The sequence below is a fragment of the Piliocolobus tephrosceles genome, unplaced genomic scaffold, assembly GCF_002776525.5.
Source record: "Piliocolobus tephrosceles isolate RC106 unplaced genomic scaffold, ASM277652v3 unscaffolded_44885, whole genome shotgun sequence".
Classification (NCBI taxonomy): Eukaryota; Metazoa; Chordata; class Mammalia; order Primates; family Cercopithecidae; genus Piliocolobus; species Piliocolobus tephrosceles.
Genome location: NW_022329737.1, coordinates 14,488 through 27,378, shown reverse-complemented (window position 1 = coordinate 27,378; position 12,891 = coordinate 14,488). Strand labels below are relative to the sequence as shown.

At 52.2% G+C, this 12,891-nt stretch overlaps 3 protein-coding genes and 1 pseudogene across 5 annotated transcripts in view; 3 read left to right on the top strand and 1 right to left on the bottom strand.

The window, feature by feature from the left end:
• Nucleotides 1-538: 538 nt before the first annotated feature.
• LOC113224475 (histone H2A.Z) lies at nucleotides 539-1,418 on the top strand. The gene has a single exon (XM_026453637.2). The coding sequence runs from the start codon at nucleotides 656-658 to the stop codon at nucleotides 1,040-1,042; it is 387 nt and encodes a 128-aa protein (XP_026309422.1). The 5' UTR covers nucleotides 539-655; the 3' UTR covers nucleotides 1,043-1,418.
• A 2,074-nt stretch (nucleotides 1,419-3,492) lies between these two features.
• On the top strand, nucleotides 3,493-4,607 carry LOC113224472 (lysosomal acid glucosylceramidase-like). The gene is made up of 3 exons (XM_026453634.1): nucleotides 3,493-3,675; nucleotides 4,041-4,132; nucleotides 4,370-4,607. Exons 1-3 carry the CDS (start codon nucleotides 3,658-3,660, stop codon nucleotides 4,605-4,607), a joined length of 348 nt encoding a protein of 115 aa, XP_026309419.1. The 5' UTR covers nucleotides 3,493-3,657.
• Nucleotides 4,608-4,687: 80 nt separating this feature from the next.
• LOC113224474 lies at nucleotides 4,688-10,331 on the top strand (annotated as a pseudogene). The gene is made up of 7 exons (XR_003309196.1): nucleotides 4,688-4,831; nucleotides 5,781-5,914; nucleotides 6,125-6,297; nucleotides 6,855-7,092; nucleotides 8,952-9,115; nucleotides 9,484-9,600; nucleotides 9,695-10,331. The product of XR_003309196.1 is annotated as a lysosomal acid glucosylceramidase-like (transcript).
• The window catches only part of LOC111543756 (metaxin-1), an 11,387-nt gene continuing 7,577 nt past the window's right edge, over nucleotides 9,082-12,891 (bottom strand). For both annotated transcript variants that reach the window (XM_023213932.3, XM_026453635.2), the window contains exons 4-8: nucleotides 11,935-12,027; nucleotides 11,588-11,770; nucleotides 11,385-11,461; nucleotides 10,765-10,919; nucleotides 9,082-10,672 (exon numbers count right to left, since the gene is read on the bottom strand). In XM_023213932.3, the coding sequence (XP_023069700.2) occupies nucleotides 10,458-10,672; nucleotides 10,765-10,919; nucleotides 11,385-11,461; nucleotides 11,588-11,770; nucleotides 11,935-12,027 (723 nt within the window). In that variant the 3' untranslated portion in view covers nucleotides 9,082-10,457. The remainder of the gene's footprint in view (nucleotides 10,673-10,764; nucleotides 10,920-11,384; nucleotides 11,462-11,587; nucleotides 11,771-11,934; nucleotides 12,028-12,891) is intronic.

Below are 12,891 nucleotides of genomic sequence, written 5' to 3'. Positions count from 1 at the left end.
CTCTGTCTCAAAAAAAAAAAAAAGGTTGCTCAGTACCTGGCCAAAACAGAAGAGGCTCACTCACTGTACACAGAGGGAAAGAGGAAGGAGACGGTTTAACTTCTAAACTCACTAAAGCAGGAAAGGCAAATGTGGAATGTGCTCAGGAAATATCTGTGAGATGAATGAATTTGAGGGAAGTAAGGTACTAGATAATTACCTGCCCTACCCAGAACAAATCCTGTGCAATGTTTCCTTGAAAAGCAGGAAGTCAGGCTGGGCGCTGTGGCTCATGCCTGTAATCCCAGCCCTTTGGGAGGCCAAGGCATGCGAATCACCTGAGGTCAGGAGGTTGAGACCAGCCTGGCTAACATGGTGAAACCCCGTCTCTACTAAAAATACAAAAATTAGCCAGGCATGGTGGTGCGTGCCTGTAGTCCCAACTACTTGGGAGGCTGAGGCAGGAGAATTGCTTGAACCCAGGAGGCAGAGGTTGCAGTGAGCTGAGACAGCCACTGCACTCCAGACTGGGTAACAGAGTGAGACTTCATCTCAAAAAAAAAAAAAAAAGGCAGTTTGAATCGCGGTGCGACGAAGGAGTAGGTGGTGGGATCTCACCGTGGGTCCGATTAGCCTTTTCTCTGCCTTGCTTGCTTGAGCTTCAGCAGAATTCGAAATGGCTGGCGGTAAGGCTGGAAAGGACTCCGGAAAGGCCAAGACAAAGGCGGTTTCCCGCTCGCAGAGAGCCGGCTTGCAGTTCCCAGTGGGCCGTATTCATCGACACCTGAAATCTAGGACGACCAGTCATGGACGTGTGGGCGCGACTGCCGCTGTGTACAGCGCAGCCATCCTGGAGTACCTCACCGCAGAGGTACTTGAACTGGCAGGAAATGCATCAAAAGACTTAAAGGTAAAGCGTATTACCCCTCGTCACTTGCAACTTGCTATTCGTGGAGATGAAGAATTGGATTCGCTTATCAAGGCTACAATTGCTGGTGGTGGTGTCATTCCACACATCCACAAATCTCTGATTGGGAAGAAAGGACAACAGAAGACTGTCTAAAGGATGCCTGGATTCCTTGTTATCTCAGGACTCTAAATACTCTTAACAGCTGTCCAGTGTTGGTGATTCCAGTGGACTGTATCTCTGTGAAAAACACAATTTTGCCTTTTTGTAATTCTATTTGAGCAAGTTGGAAGTTTAATTAGCTTTCCAACCAACCAAATTTCTGCATTCGAGTCTTAACCATATTTAAGTGTTACTGTGGCTTCAAAGAAGCTATTGATTCTGAAGTAGTGGGTTTTGATTGAGTTGACTGTTTTTAAAAAACTGTTTGGATTTTAATTGTGATGCAGAAGTTATAGTAACAAACATTTGGTTTTGTACAGACATTATTTCCACTCTGGTGGATAAGCTCAATAAAGGTCATATCCCAAACTAAAAAAAAAAAAAAAAGAAAAAGAAAGAAAAGCAGGAAGTCTGGAAGAGGTGGATACTGATAGTGAAGCAACTAGTTCAGTTCTACAACTTGACAGCCACACCTGTGCCAGGCTGTCTACAAGGATATTTAGAATGAGTAAGACATTCCTTCAAGGAACTCCAGGAACATAGGCCTAACATGTTGCAATGTTTAGTGTCAAGCAGTGCACTAGAGACACATTATCACACTCAAACCTCACAACAATTCTCTGAGGTAGGAGTTATCACTCCCCTTTTATAGATGAAACAGAGGCTTAGAGTGCTTGATTTATTGAAGGTCAAACAGCCAGTAAATGGTGTAGCCAGGATTCCAACCTTGCCATCTCACTGAGACTGTACTTAATTACTGGAGGGACCGGGTGTGGTGGCTCATGCTGTAATCCCAGCACCTTAGGAGGCTGAGGCTGGTGGATCACCTGAGGTCAGGGATTCAAGACCAGCCTGGCCAACATGGTGAAACCCCATCTCTACTAAAAATACAAACATTAGCTGGGCATGGTGGTGGGCTCCTGTAATCCCAGCTACTCAGGAGGCTGAGGCAGGGCAATTGCTTGAATCAGGGAGGCTGAGGCAGGGCCATTGCTTGAATCAGGGAGGTGGAGGTTGCAGTGAGCCGAGATCACACTGCACTCCAGCCTGGGCAACAGGGCAAGACTCGGTCTCAAAACCAAAAAAAAAAGAAAAATTACTCGAGGAACCTAGAAGAAGAAATGATCAATTTTGCTTGGGGGTGTATCTAGAAAGACTTCACTGAGGTCATTTAAAGAACAAAAAGGATGGCTGGGTTCCAGCGCAGTGGCTCATGCCTGTAATCCTAGCACTTTCGAATACCAGGGCAGGCAGATCACCTGCGGTCCAGAGTTCGAGACCAGCCTGGTCAACATAGTGAAACCCCGTCGCTACTAAAAATAAAAAAATTAGCCGAGCATGGTGGCAGGCACCTGTAATCCCAGCTACTTGGGAGGCTGAGGCAGGAGAATCACTCGAACCCAGGAGGCGGAGGTTGCAGTGAGCCGAGATCACGCCACCGCACTCTAGCCTGGGCAGCAGAGCGAGACTCTACCTCAAAAAACAACAAGAACAAAAAAATACAAACAGCAAACAAGTGTTCCCAGGTGCCTACCAAGTGGTCAGGCACTGCACTTACCTCACTGACTGCAGTAACCACCCTTTGAGGTTGTGGCATTGCCTCCATTTTCCAGGCAAGGAAATAGACTGAGAGCTGGGGTTAGTCAGGTCATGACTGCATGTGCCACTCCCGCGAAATCTCATTTGATGTGGTTCGTGAGGCCACGGCACGGACAACTTCCTCCTTGTGTCCACTGAGGATACGGCTTTGTACAACACTTTCTGGTTTCTGAACTACTTACAAACCTCCCTGTCCTGTGAGAAAGGAAGAACAGTTATTACCATCTGCATCTGATGATGAAACAAAGGACGCTGCAGAGGAGCAGCACTAACCACTCCTTCCCTCCAGTCCTGTCATCCCACTGCCGGTGTCCCACCCTCCTTGCACCCTGCACTTGACCAGCTAATAAGCCCCCTCACTTTTTCCTCTGTGAAGCCACCCTAGATAATTCCCCACCCACGAATGGTCCCTCCTCATCTCAGAGAGCTCTCCATGCACACCTGTTACCGTTTCTGTCTTTATCTGTAAATATCTGTGTCTGACTTCCATGCCTCACACGCCTCTATAGGGCAAAGACTGTGTCTTAAACATCTCGGTATTGTCAGTATTTTGCACAGTGAATTTTTTTTTTTTTTAATCATATCAGCTTTATTTGTACCTTTTTTGACATTTCTATCAAAAAAGCAGTGTGCCTGCTGTGGTTCCCATTCTCTGGGATTTAGAAGCCTCTACCTCATTCTCCACCCAAATCTGTGTTCTAGGCTCTTCCTAAAGTTGTCACCCATACATGCCCTCCAGAGTTTTATAGTGCATATAATCTGTAACAGATGGGAGGAAGCCAATTGCCCTTTAGAAATATGCCTGCAATTGCCTCACTTCCTGTGTCATGTGACACTCCCAGTCATCACATGACCCATCCATGTCAGGAAGCCGGAATTACTTGCAGGGCTGACCTAGTGCCTATAGCTACGGCAGGTACCTGCATCCTTGTTTTTGTTTAGCGGATCCTCTATCCTTCAGAGACTCTGGAACCCCTGTGGTCTTCTCCTCATCCAATGACCCTGAGGTGATGAAGTTTTCCAGAGAGGTAAGAGAGAGCTCCCAATCAGCACTGTCACAGTGCTTCTGGAATCCTGGCACTGGAATTCAGTGAATGACAGACTGTCTTTGAATCCAGGGCCATCATGGCTCTTTGAGCAAGGCACAGATGGAGGGAGGGGTCGAAGTTGAAATGGGTGGGAAGAGTGGTGGGGAGCGTCCTGATTTGGAGTGGGCAGAGAGTTGTCATCAGAAAGGTTGCAGGGAGAGCTGCACCCAGGTGTCTATGGGCCTTGTCCTAATGAATGTGGGAGATTAGGCCATGGGCACCCAAAGGCAGCTAAACTCTGCCCAGGAGAGAAGTTGAGGGGGGAGAGGGGCTTGCTTTTCAGCCACTCCTCATTCTGTCCTCAGGAATGTCCCAAGCCTTCGGGTAGGGTAAGCATCATGGCCGCCAGCTTCACAGGATTGCTTCTACTTCAGGCAGTGTCATGGGCATCAGGTAGGTGAGTCAAGGCGGTGGTGAAGTAGCACAGAGGCTCCCTTCTGCCTCGTAGTCCTTTGGTAGCCTTCCAGTACTCTGGTGGTAGACTTTTAATAGGTGCTCAATAAATCCTTTTTAGTGACTGAGACCAACTTTGGGGTGAGGAGTTTTGAAATCATATTCTTTCTCTCCGAGCAGCTGTGTCCGTTCTCCACATCCTCATCAGACCTCACCTCTGCTTGGGCTCCCTCCCTCCCAGGTGGCGCCCCTGCATCCCTAAAAGCTTCAGCTACAACTTGGTGGTCTGTGTCTGCAATGCCACATACTGTGACTCTCTTGATCCCCTGACCTTTCCTGCCCTCGGTACCTTCAGCCGCTATGAGACTACACGCAGTGGGCGACGGATGAAGCTGAGTACGGGGACCATCCAGGCCAATCGCACAGGCACAGGTAACCATTACACCCTTCACCCCCCAGGCCAGGCTGGGTCCTCTTAGAGGTAAACGGTGTCAGTGATCATCAAGGAATTCCCCCCCTGGGCACTGAGACCCTTATTCCCTGTGGATGTCCTCAGGCCTGCTACTGACCCTGCAGCCAGAACAGAAGTTCCAGAAAGTGAAGGGATTTGGAGGGGCCATGACAGATGCTGCTGCTCTCAACATCCTTGCCCTGTCACCCCCTGCCCAAAATTTGCTACTTAAATCGTACTTCTCTGAAGAAGGTGAGGAGGAAGGGGACAAGATGACATAGCGCCATTGACACTTTTTGTTTTTTTATTTTTTAATTTTTTTGAGACAGAATCTCACTCTGCTCACTCTGTCGCCGAGACAGGAGTGCAGAGGGCATGATCTCCACCCACAGCAACCTCTGCCTCCCAGGCTATAGTGATTCTCCTGCCTCAGCCTCCTGAGTAGCTGGAATTATAGGCATGCGCCACTACCACCTGGCTAATTTTTGTATTTTTAGTAGAGACAGGGTTTCATCATGTTGACTAGGCTAGGCTTAAACTCCTGACCTCAAATGATCCACCTGCCTTAGCCTCCCAAAATGCTGGGATTACAGGTGTGAGCCACCGAGCCCAGCCAACATGTTTCTCTTTTTTTTTTTGAGGAGTCTCGCACTGTCGCCCAGGCTGGAGTGCAGTGGCACAATCTCGGCTCACTGAACCTCCACCTCCTGGGTTCAAGTGATTCTCCTGTCTCAGCCTTCCGAGTACCTGGGATTACAGGTGCCTGCCACCATGCCCGGCTCATTTTCTGTATTTTTAGTAGAGATGGGGTTTCACTATGTTGGCCAGGATGATAGCGAACTCCTGACCTTGTGATCTGCCCGCCTCAGCCTCCCAAAGTGCTGGGATTACAGGCATGAGCCACCAACACTTTTCTTTGCCCTTTCTTTGGACCCTGACTTCTGCCCATCCCTGACATTTGGTTCCTGTTTTAATGCCCTCTGAAATAAGATTTCCCTGCTTATCATCTGCTAACTATTATGGACTCAGGCTCAGAAAGGCCTGTGCTTCACCCAGGTGCCAGCCTCCACAGGTTCCAACCCAGGAGCCCAAGTTCCCTTTGGCCCTGACTCAGACACTATTAGGACTGACAAGTGATAAGCAGAGTCCTGTACTTTCCTATTGACTTAGACTACCATATCTTGATCATCCTTTTCTGTAGGAATCGGATATAACATCATCCGCGTACCCATGGCCAGCTGTGACTTCTCCATCCGCACCTACACATATGCAGACACCCCTGATGATTTCCAGTTGCACAACTTCAGCCTCCCAGAGGAAGATACCAAGCTCAAGGTAGGCATTCTAGCTTTTTCAGGCTCTGATGGCCCTGATGTCTGGGGGTTGAGAAGCTGTACGGTAGGTCTGCTTGTAGAGATGTTTTGTCCCCTGCTATTTTGTCCCCGGGGTGGGAGGGTGGGGGCTGATGGCTGAACCAGATGCACTGGTTGGGCTAGTATGTGTTCCAACTCTGGGTGCTTCTCTCTTCACTACCTTTGTCTTTAGATACCCCTGATTCACCAAGCCCTGTAGTTGGCCCAGCATCCCGTTTTACTCCTTGCCAACCCCTGGACATCACCCACCAGGCTCAAGATCAGTGGAGTGGTGAATGGGAAGGTGTCACTCAAGGGACAGCCCAGAGACATCTACCACCAGACCTGGGCCAGATACTTTGTGAAGTAAGGGATCAGCAAGGCTGTGGGATCAGGACTGGCCTCCCCTTTGGCCACGCTGATCTATGTCCCAACCCTCAACCGGGTTCCACTTCCAGATCTGCCTCTCCTCAGCTCACCTTTCTACCTTCTGGGCCTTTCAGACTTGGGCCTGTCAATCTTGCCCACTCCATCAGGCTTCCTGTTCTCTCAGTCTGGCCCACTTTCTTTTTCTTCTTTTTTTTTTTTTGAGAAGGAGTCTCTCTCTCTGTCACCCAGGCTGGAGTGCCGTGGCGCCATCTTCGCTCACTGTAACCTCTGCCTCTCGAGTTCAAGTGATTCTCCTGCCTCAGCCTTCCAAGTAGCTGGGATTATAGGTGCCTGCCACCATGCCCAGCTAATTTTTCTGTTTTTAGTAGAGACGGGGTTTCCCCAGGTTGGGTAGGCTGTTCTCTAACTCCTGACCTCAAGTGATCTACCTGCCTCAGCCTCCCAAAGTGCTGGGATTACAGGCGTGAGCCAACACACCCAGCTGGTCTGCTCCACCTTCTTGGCTGGATCACTCATGACCTTTCTCTTGCCAGGTTCCTGGATGCCTATGCAGAGCACAAGTTACAGTTCTGGGCAGTGACAGCTGAAAATGAGCCTTCTGCTGGGCTATTGAGTGGATACCCCTTCCAGTGCCTGGGCTTCACCCCTGAACATCAGCGAGACTTCATTGCCCGTGACCTAGGTCCTACCCTCGCCAACAGTACTCACCACAATGTCCGCCTGCTCATGCTGGATGACCAACGCTTGCTGCTGCCCCACTGGGCAAAGGTGGTAAGGCCCAGACCTGCATGGTGCTCCAGTGACCTTCAAATCTAGCCTCCAAATGACTGGCTCCCAAACTTAGAGCAATTTCTCTACCCAACTGTGGATTCCTAGAGCACCATTTCCCTGGGCCTCCAGGGCGCCATGGATCCCACAGTTATCACTTTAAACCTTTCTAGGGGCCAGACGAGGTGGCTCACTCATGTAACCCCAGCACTTTGGGAGGCCGAGGTGGGCGGATCACCTGAGGTCAGGAGTTTAAGACCAGCCTGGCCAACGTGTTGAAACCCTGTCTCTACTAAAATAAAAAAAAAAAAATTATCTGGGCATGATGGTGGGTACCTGTAATCCCAGCTACTTGGGGGGCTGAGAAGGGAGAATCAGTTGAACCCGGGAGATGGTGGTTGCGGTGAGATGAGATCGTGCCACTGCACTCCAGTCCGGCGACTGAGTGAGAATGCATCTCAAAAAAAAAAAAAAAACCTCTCTCTAGGCTTGGGGCGGTGGTTCATATCTGTAATCTCAGCACTATGGGAGGCCAAGGTGGGTGGATCACTTGAACCTAAGAAATTCAAGACCAGCCTGGGAAACATGGTGAAATCCCATCTCTACAAAAAAAACAAAAACTATATGTGTATACACACACACACACACACAAATTAGCTGGGTGTGGCACCCGTGTAGTCCCAGCTACTCACGAGGCTAACGCAGGAGGATCAATTGACCCTAGGAAGTCAAGGCTGCAGGGAGCTATGATTGTGCCACTGTACTCCAGCCTGAGTGATGGAGTTATATCCTGTCTCAAAAACAAAAAAAAATATCTCCCCAAACCTCTCTAGTTGCATTCTTCCCATCACCCATTGCCAGGATTCCTATAAGAGGAATTGGAAGTTCCAGAAGCCTGTGTGCAAGGTCCAGGGTCACTTGCTCTTCCTTTGCAGGTACTGACAGACCCAGAGGCAGCTAAGTATGTTCATGGCATTGCTGTACATTGGTACCTGGACTTTCTGGCTCCAGCCAAAGCCACCCTAGGGGAGACACACCGCCTGTTCCCCAACACCATGCTCTTTGCCTCAGAGGCCTGTGTGGGCTCCAAGTTCTGGGAGCAGAGTGTGCGGCTAGGCTCCTGGGATCGAGGGATGCAGTACAGCCACAGCATCATCACGGTAAGCCACCCCAGTCTGCCTTCCTGCAAAGCAGACCTCAGACCCCTTAGTAGTCTCACGAAAGACTGACAGACCTTTCCTGTCCAGCTTCCCCCAGCTAGCCTGCCCTTTTGGGCAACTGGGGAACCATGATTCCCCATCTTGCCTTTCCTTCACAGGACTGCACACCTCATTGCACTTTTTCTTTTTTTTTTGAGACAAAGTTTGGCTCTGTCGCCCAGGCTGGAGTGCAGTGGCATGATCTCGGCTCACTGCAAGCTCCGCCACCCGGGTTCACGTCATTCTCCTGCCTCAGCTTCCCAAGTAGCTGGGACTGCAGGTGCCTGCCACCACGACCAGCTAATTTTTTTGTATTTTTAGTAAAGACGGGGTTTCACCGTGTTAACCAGGATGGTCTCGATCTCCTGACCTTGTGATCCGCCCACCTCAGCCTCCCAAAGCACTGGGATTACAGGCATGAGGCACCACGCCCGGCTCATAGCCCCTTTTGCAACTACTGATGCACTTGCACCTGCCTCAGACTTCTCAGCTCCCCTTGAGATGCCTCAATCTTCACACCCCCAACTCCTTAGAGGCTAAGGAATGTGCCCCTCACAGGGCTGAGCTACCCACAGCCACTTCTCCCTCATGTGACCCTTACCTACAGTCTCTGGGAGCCCCCAGTGTTGAGCCTTTGTCTCTTTGCCTTTGTCCTTACCCCAGAACCTCCTGTACCATGTGGTCGGCTGGACCGACTGGAACCTCGCCCTGAACCCCGAAGGAGGACCCAACTGGGTGCGTAATTTTGTCGACAGTCCCGTCATTGTAGACATCACCAAGGACACGTTTTACAAACAGCCCATGTTCTACCACCTTGGTCACTTCAGGTGAGTGGAGGGCGGGCACCCCCATTCCATACCAGGCTTATCATCTCCTACATCAGATGGCTTACATCACTCTACACCATGAGGGAGCAGGAAGGTGTTTAGGGTGGACCTCGGGAGAGGCACACCCATCCCCTTTTGCACCATGGAGGCAGGAAGTGACTAGGTAGCAACAGACAACCCCAATGCCTGAGGCTGGACTGTGATGTAGAAAAGCAGGGTCAGTGCCCAGCAGCATGGCTCCAGGTCTAGAGACCCAGGGCAGAGCTTCTGCAGGAGTTATGAGGTGGGTATATGGGTGGGTGACTTCTTAGATGAGGGTTTCATGGGCGGTACCCCGACGGACTCTGACCATCTGTTCCCACATTCAGCAAGTTCATTCCTGAGGGCTCCCAGAGAGTGGGGCTGGTTGCCAGTCAGAAGAACGACCTGGACACAGTGGCACTGATGCATCCCGATGGCTCTGCCGTTGTGGTCGTGCTAAACCGGTGAGGGCAATAGTGGGGTCTGGGAAGTGGGCTGAAGACAGGGTCGGGGGCCTTGGCAGGATCACACTCTTAGTTTCTCCTCCCCACTCCCTAGCTCCTCTAAGGATGTGCCTCTTACCATCAAGGATCCTGCCGTGGGCTTCCTGGAGACGATCTCACCTGGCTACTCCATTCACACCTACCTGTGGCGTCGCCAGTGATGGAGTGGATACTCAAGCTCAGCCTGAGCATTAAAGGGACAGAGTCAGCTCACACGCTGTCTGTGGCTAAAGAGGGCACAGCAGGGCCAGGGTGAGCTTACAGCGACATAAGCCCAAGGGCAGTGGTTTGGGTGATTCACTTTCCCCTCTAGGTGGTGCCAGGGGCTGGAGGCCCCTAGAAAAAGATCAGTAAGCCCCAGTGTCCCCCCAGCCCCCATGCTTATGTGAACGTGCACTGTGTGCTGCTTGCTTTGGAAACTGGACCTGGGCCCAGGCCTAGGGTGAGCTCACTGTCGTACAAACACAAGATGAAGGGTGAGGGTAAGGAAAAGAAGAGACTAGGAAAGCTGGGCCCAAAACTGGAGACTGTTTGTCTTTCCTGGAGATGCAGAACTGGGCCCGTGGAGCAGCAGTGTCAGCATCAGGGCGGAAGCCTTAAAGCAGCAGCAGGTGTGCCCAGGCACCCAGATGGTTCCTGTGGGACTAACCAGGAAAAATGGCAGCTCTTAAAGGAGAAAATGTTTGAGCCCAGTCAGTGTGAGTGGCTTTATTCTGGGGGGCAGCACCCCGTGTCCGGCTGTACCAGCAAAGAGGAGGCACGGGGGCCTCTGGAATGCACGAGAGTAGAAAAACCAGTCCTGGGAGCGTGAGGACAAATCATTCCTCTTCGTCCTCCTCAGCCATGCCCAGGGCCCGGGTGCCTGGGGCCCGAGCAGGCGTTGCCCGCTGGATGGAGACAATGCCGCTGAGCAAGGCGTAGCCCACCATGGCTGCCAGTCCTGCCAGCACAGATAAGATCTGGTTCCGGCGCCGGTATGGCTCCTCCTCAGTCTCTGGGCCTGCTGGTGTCTGGCGTGGCGGTGGTACCTCAGCTGAGGGTCAAGGAAGGAAGGTGAGTTAGGGGAACTAGTTCTCGGATCCCTGCCCACTCTCCCCAGGGCTGCCCCTCCCATCTGCCCCTTACCTCCATCCCAGGGGAAGTAGAGACTGAGGATGTGGGTACAATAGGCACAGAGGTTGTGCAGCCCCCGCAGGTGGGCCTGCAGCTTCCCACTGGGCAGCTTTGCCTGCAGCAGCAGGGCCAAGTAGCTAAAGACGAAGGCGTCCAAGGAGGCAGGGCTGGAGCAGAGAGAGAAGGGTGGGATGGAGGAGAAGCACTGGGACAGAAGGGGTAAAGATGGAGCTGGAGGAAGAGTCAGCCCTTGAGGTGGGCTCTGGGCAGCAGGCGGCCATCAGGGAAGACAGGACACACAGTTCGAGACCTGGTACTGGGAGAGATCCCCAGGTGGCGCCAGCCTGGCCCTGAATAGGGCTCTATCCCAGGGCTGCATAAAGGGCACATTCAGTGCCCCACAGCTCTTCAGGCCCCTCCTGTGCCTGGCTGCCCTCCCACCCTACCCTTTTGTACCTCTGAGAAGGCTCTGGCCCCACACACAGGCCCACTGTCAGCAGGGCCAGTATCTGTCCCAAGGACCTCCTGTCCAGAGCCTGAGCCCACCCCAGCCCCAGCCCCAGCCCCAGCTGCTCCATCTGAACCTGTATCTTCTTCCAAGCCACCCATTACCCTCTTGGAGTCAGACTCACGCATCTCCAAAGAAGAACTTTTGAGAGCCCAGGCGCTGAGAGAGCAGGGTCAGACACTCTCGAGCCTCTCGGTACAGCTGTAGGGACGACACAGGTAGGCTTGCAGCTGCGGGAACAGTTCCACCTCCCCACCTAAGCATTCCCATTCCTGGCCAGCATCCTCGGGGCTCATCTCATACAACAGGCCCCGGTCTCAGAGCTACCTCCTTCTCCAGCTCTTCCTCATCCTCAGGCACGTGCTCCCCACTCAGCAGCTCTAGCCGTTCCATGTACTGCCGCTGCATGCGGCCAGGCAGGAAGAAGTTGAGGGGAAAGGGCATAGCCTCTGCATACCACTTCCGGGTCACTTCCACATAGTTCTTGGTGTCTATCCAGAAAGTATGTACCTGGATTGGGTAGGCAGGAAGAAACAGGCAGGTCTGAGCCAGTGCACCTGTCTGATTCAAGGTGGGCTCTGACCCCCATGCTGTCCTGAGTCTCTGGGTGGGTCTATGTGTGCCCAACCCCTCCCCTGCTAACCATGGATGCTGGGAGGTCTGGGCACACTCACCAGCACCGGGAGCAACTTCTCCTCCAGGAGAGACATGAAGGCCAGGGTGTCTGCCCCTTGCCGAGCTGACAGATCATAATCAGCATTGTACTTCTGTGGAGGAAATATCCATGGCGTGGACACTGGGGGGCTGCAGGGGCACTTCACCAGGGAAGAAGGAGTCCTGTCTGGTACCCCCCTCACTGCCCTCTGAGTGTAGTGGAGGTAGAGCAAGGAACTTTTCCTGCCAAGGTTCCCTTGCCTGGGCCCAGCCAGTAGCCTGTTGCTGTTGGCAAAAAACCTGGGCCTTGGAGGCCCAGGACCCACTGGCCATCAAGGTCCTGCGCCCATTGAGGAGACGGAAGAAAGGTGGGGCTCCAAACTAGGAGCAGCTCCCAGAACTTCCATGGAAAGCTGGAAGGACGCCTGCTGACGGCAGCTTTCTAACGGTAACTTCCCCGACCCAGACACCACAAAGCTAGCACAGTGGAGCTCAGATGCAGGCTGGGACTTGGTCCATGCCTCAGGAACCAGGGAAAGCCATCCTCACACTCCCTGGATCCAGGGAACCCACGCCCAGGGCCCCCCAGCTGGTTCCCTCAGTGCCCAGCTCTTGCTATTTATTCCACTTCATTCCATGGCCCAGACACCACTACCACATACACATTCCACCCATACCCCCAGGTCTCAGCCTGCCCTACCTTCCCAGGCTCCAGTCCCTGCTCCTCAGCATCCCCCTCCACATCCTGAGTAAACTTTGTCCCCAGATAACCTCTTGAGCATGATCCTTAAATCTCCCTGAGCCTCAGTTTCTCCCGTGTGGAACGGGGGTAAGAATCTCTTTCTCTCAATGCCCCTGTGTTAGGAAATAATTTAGAATACTTTGGAAACTGGAAAAGCTCTGTTCACACCTAAGGAATCAGGGCAGTGGCCCTGGCCCTGCCAGGAACCTTGTCTTTTATCTGGATCCTCTCTTTT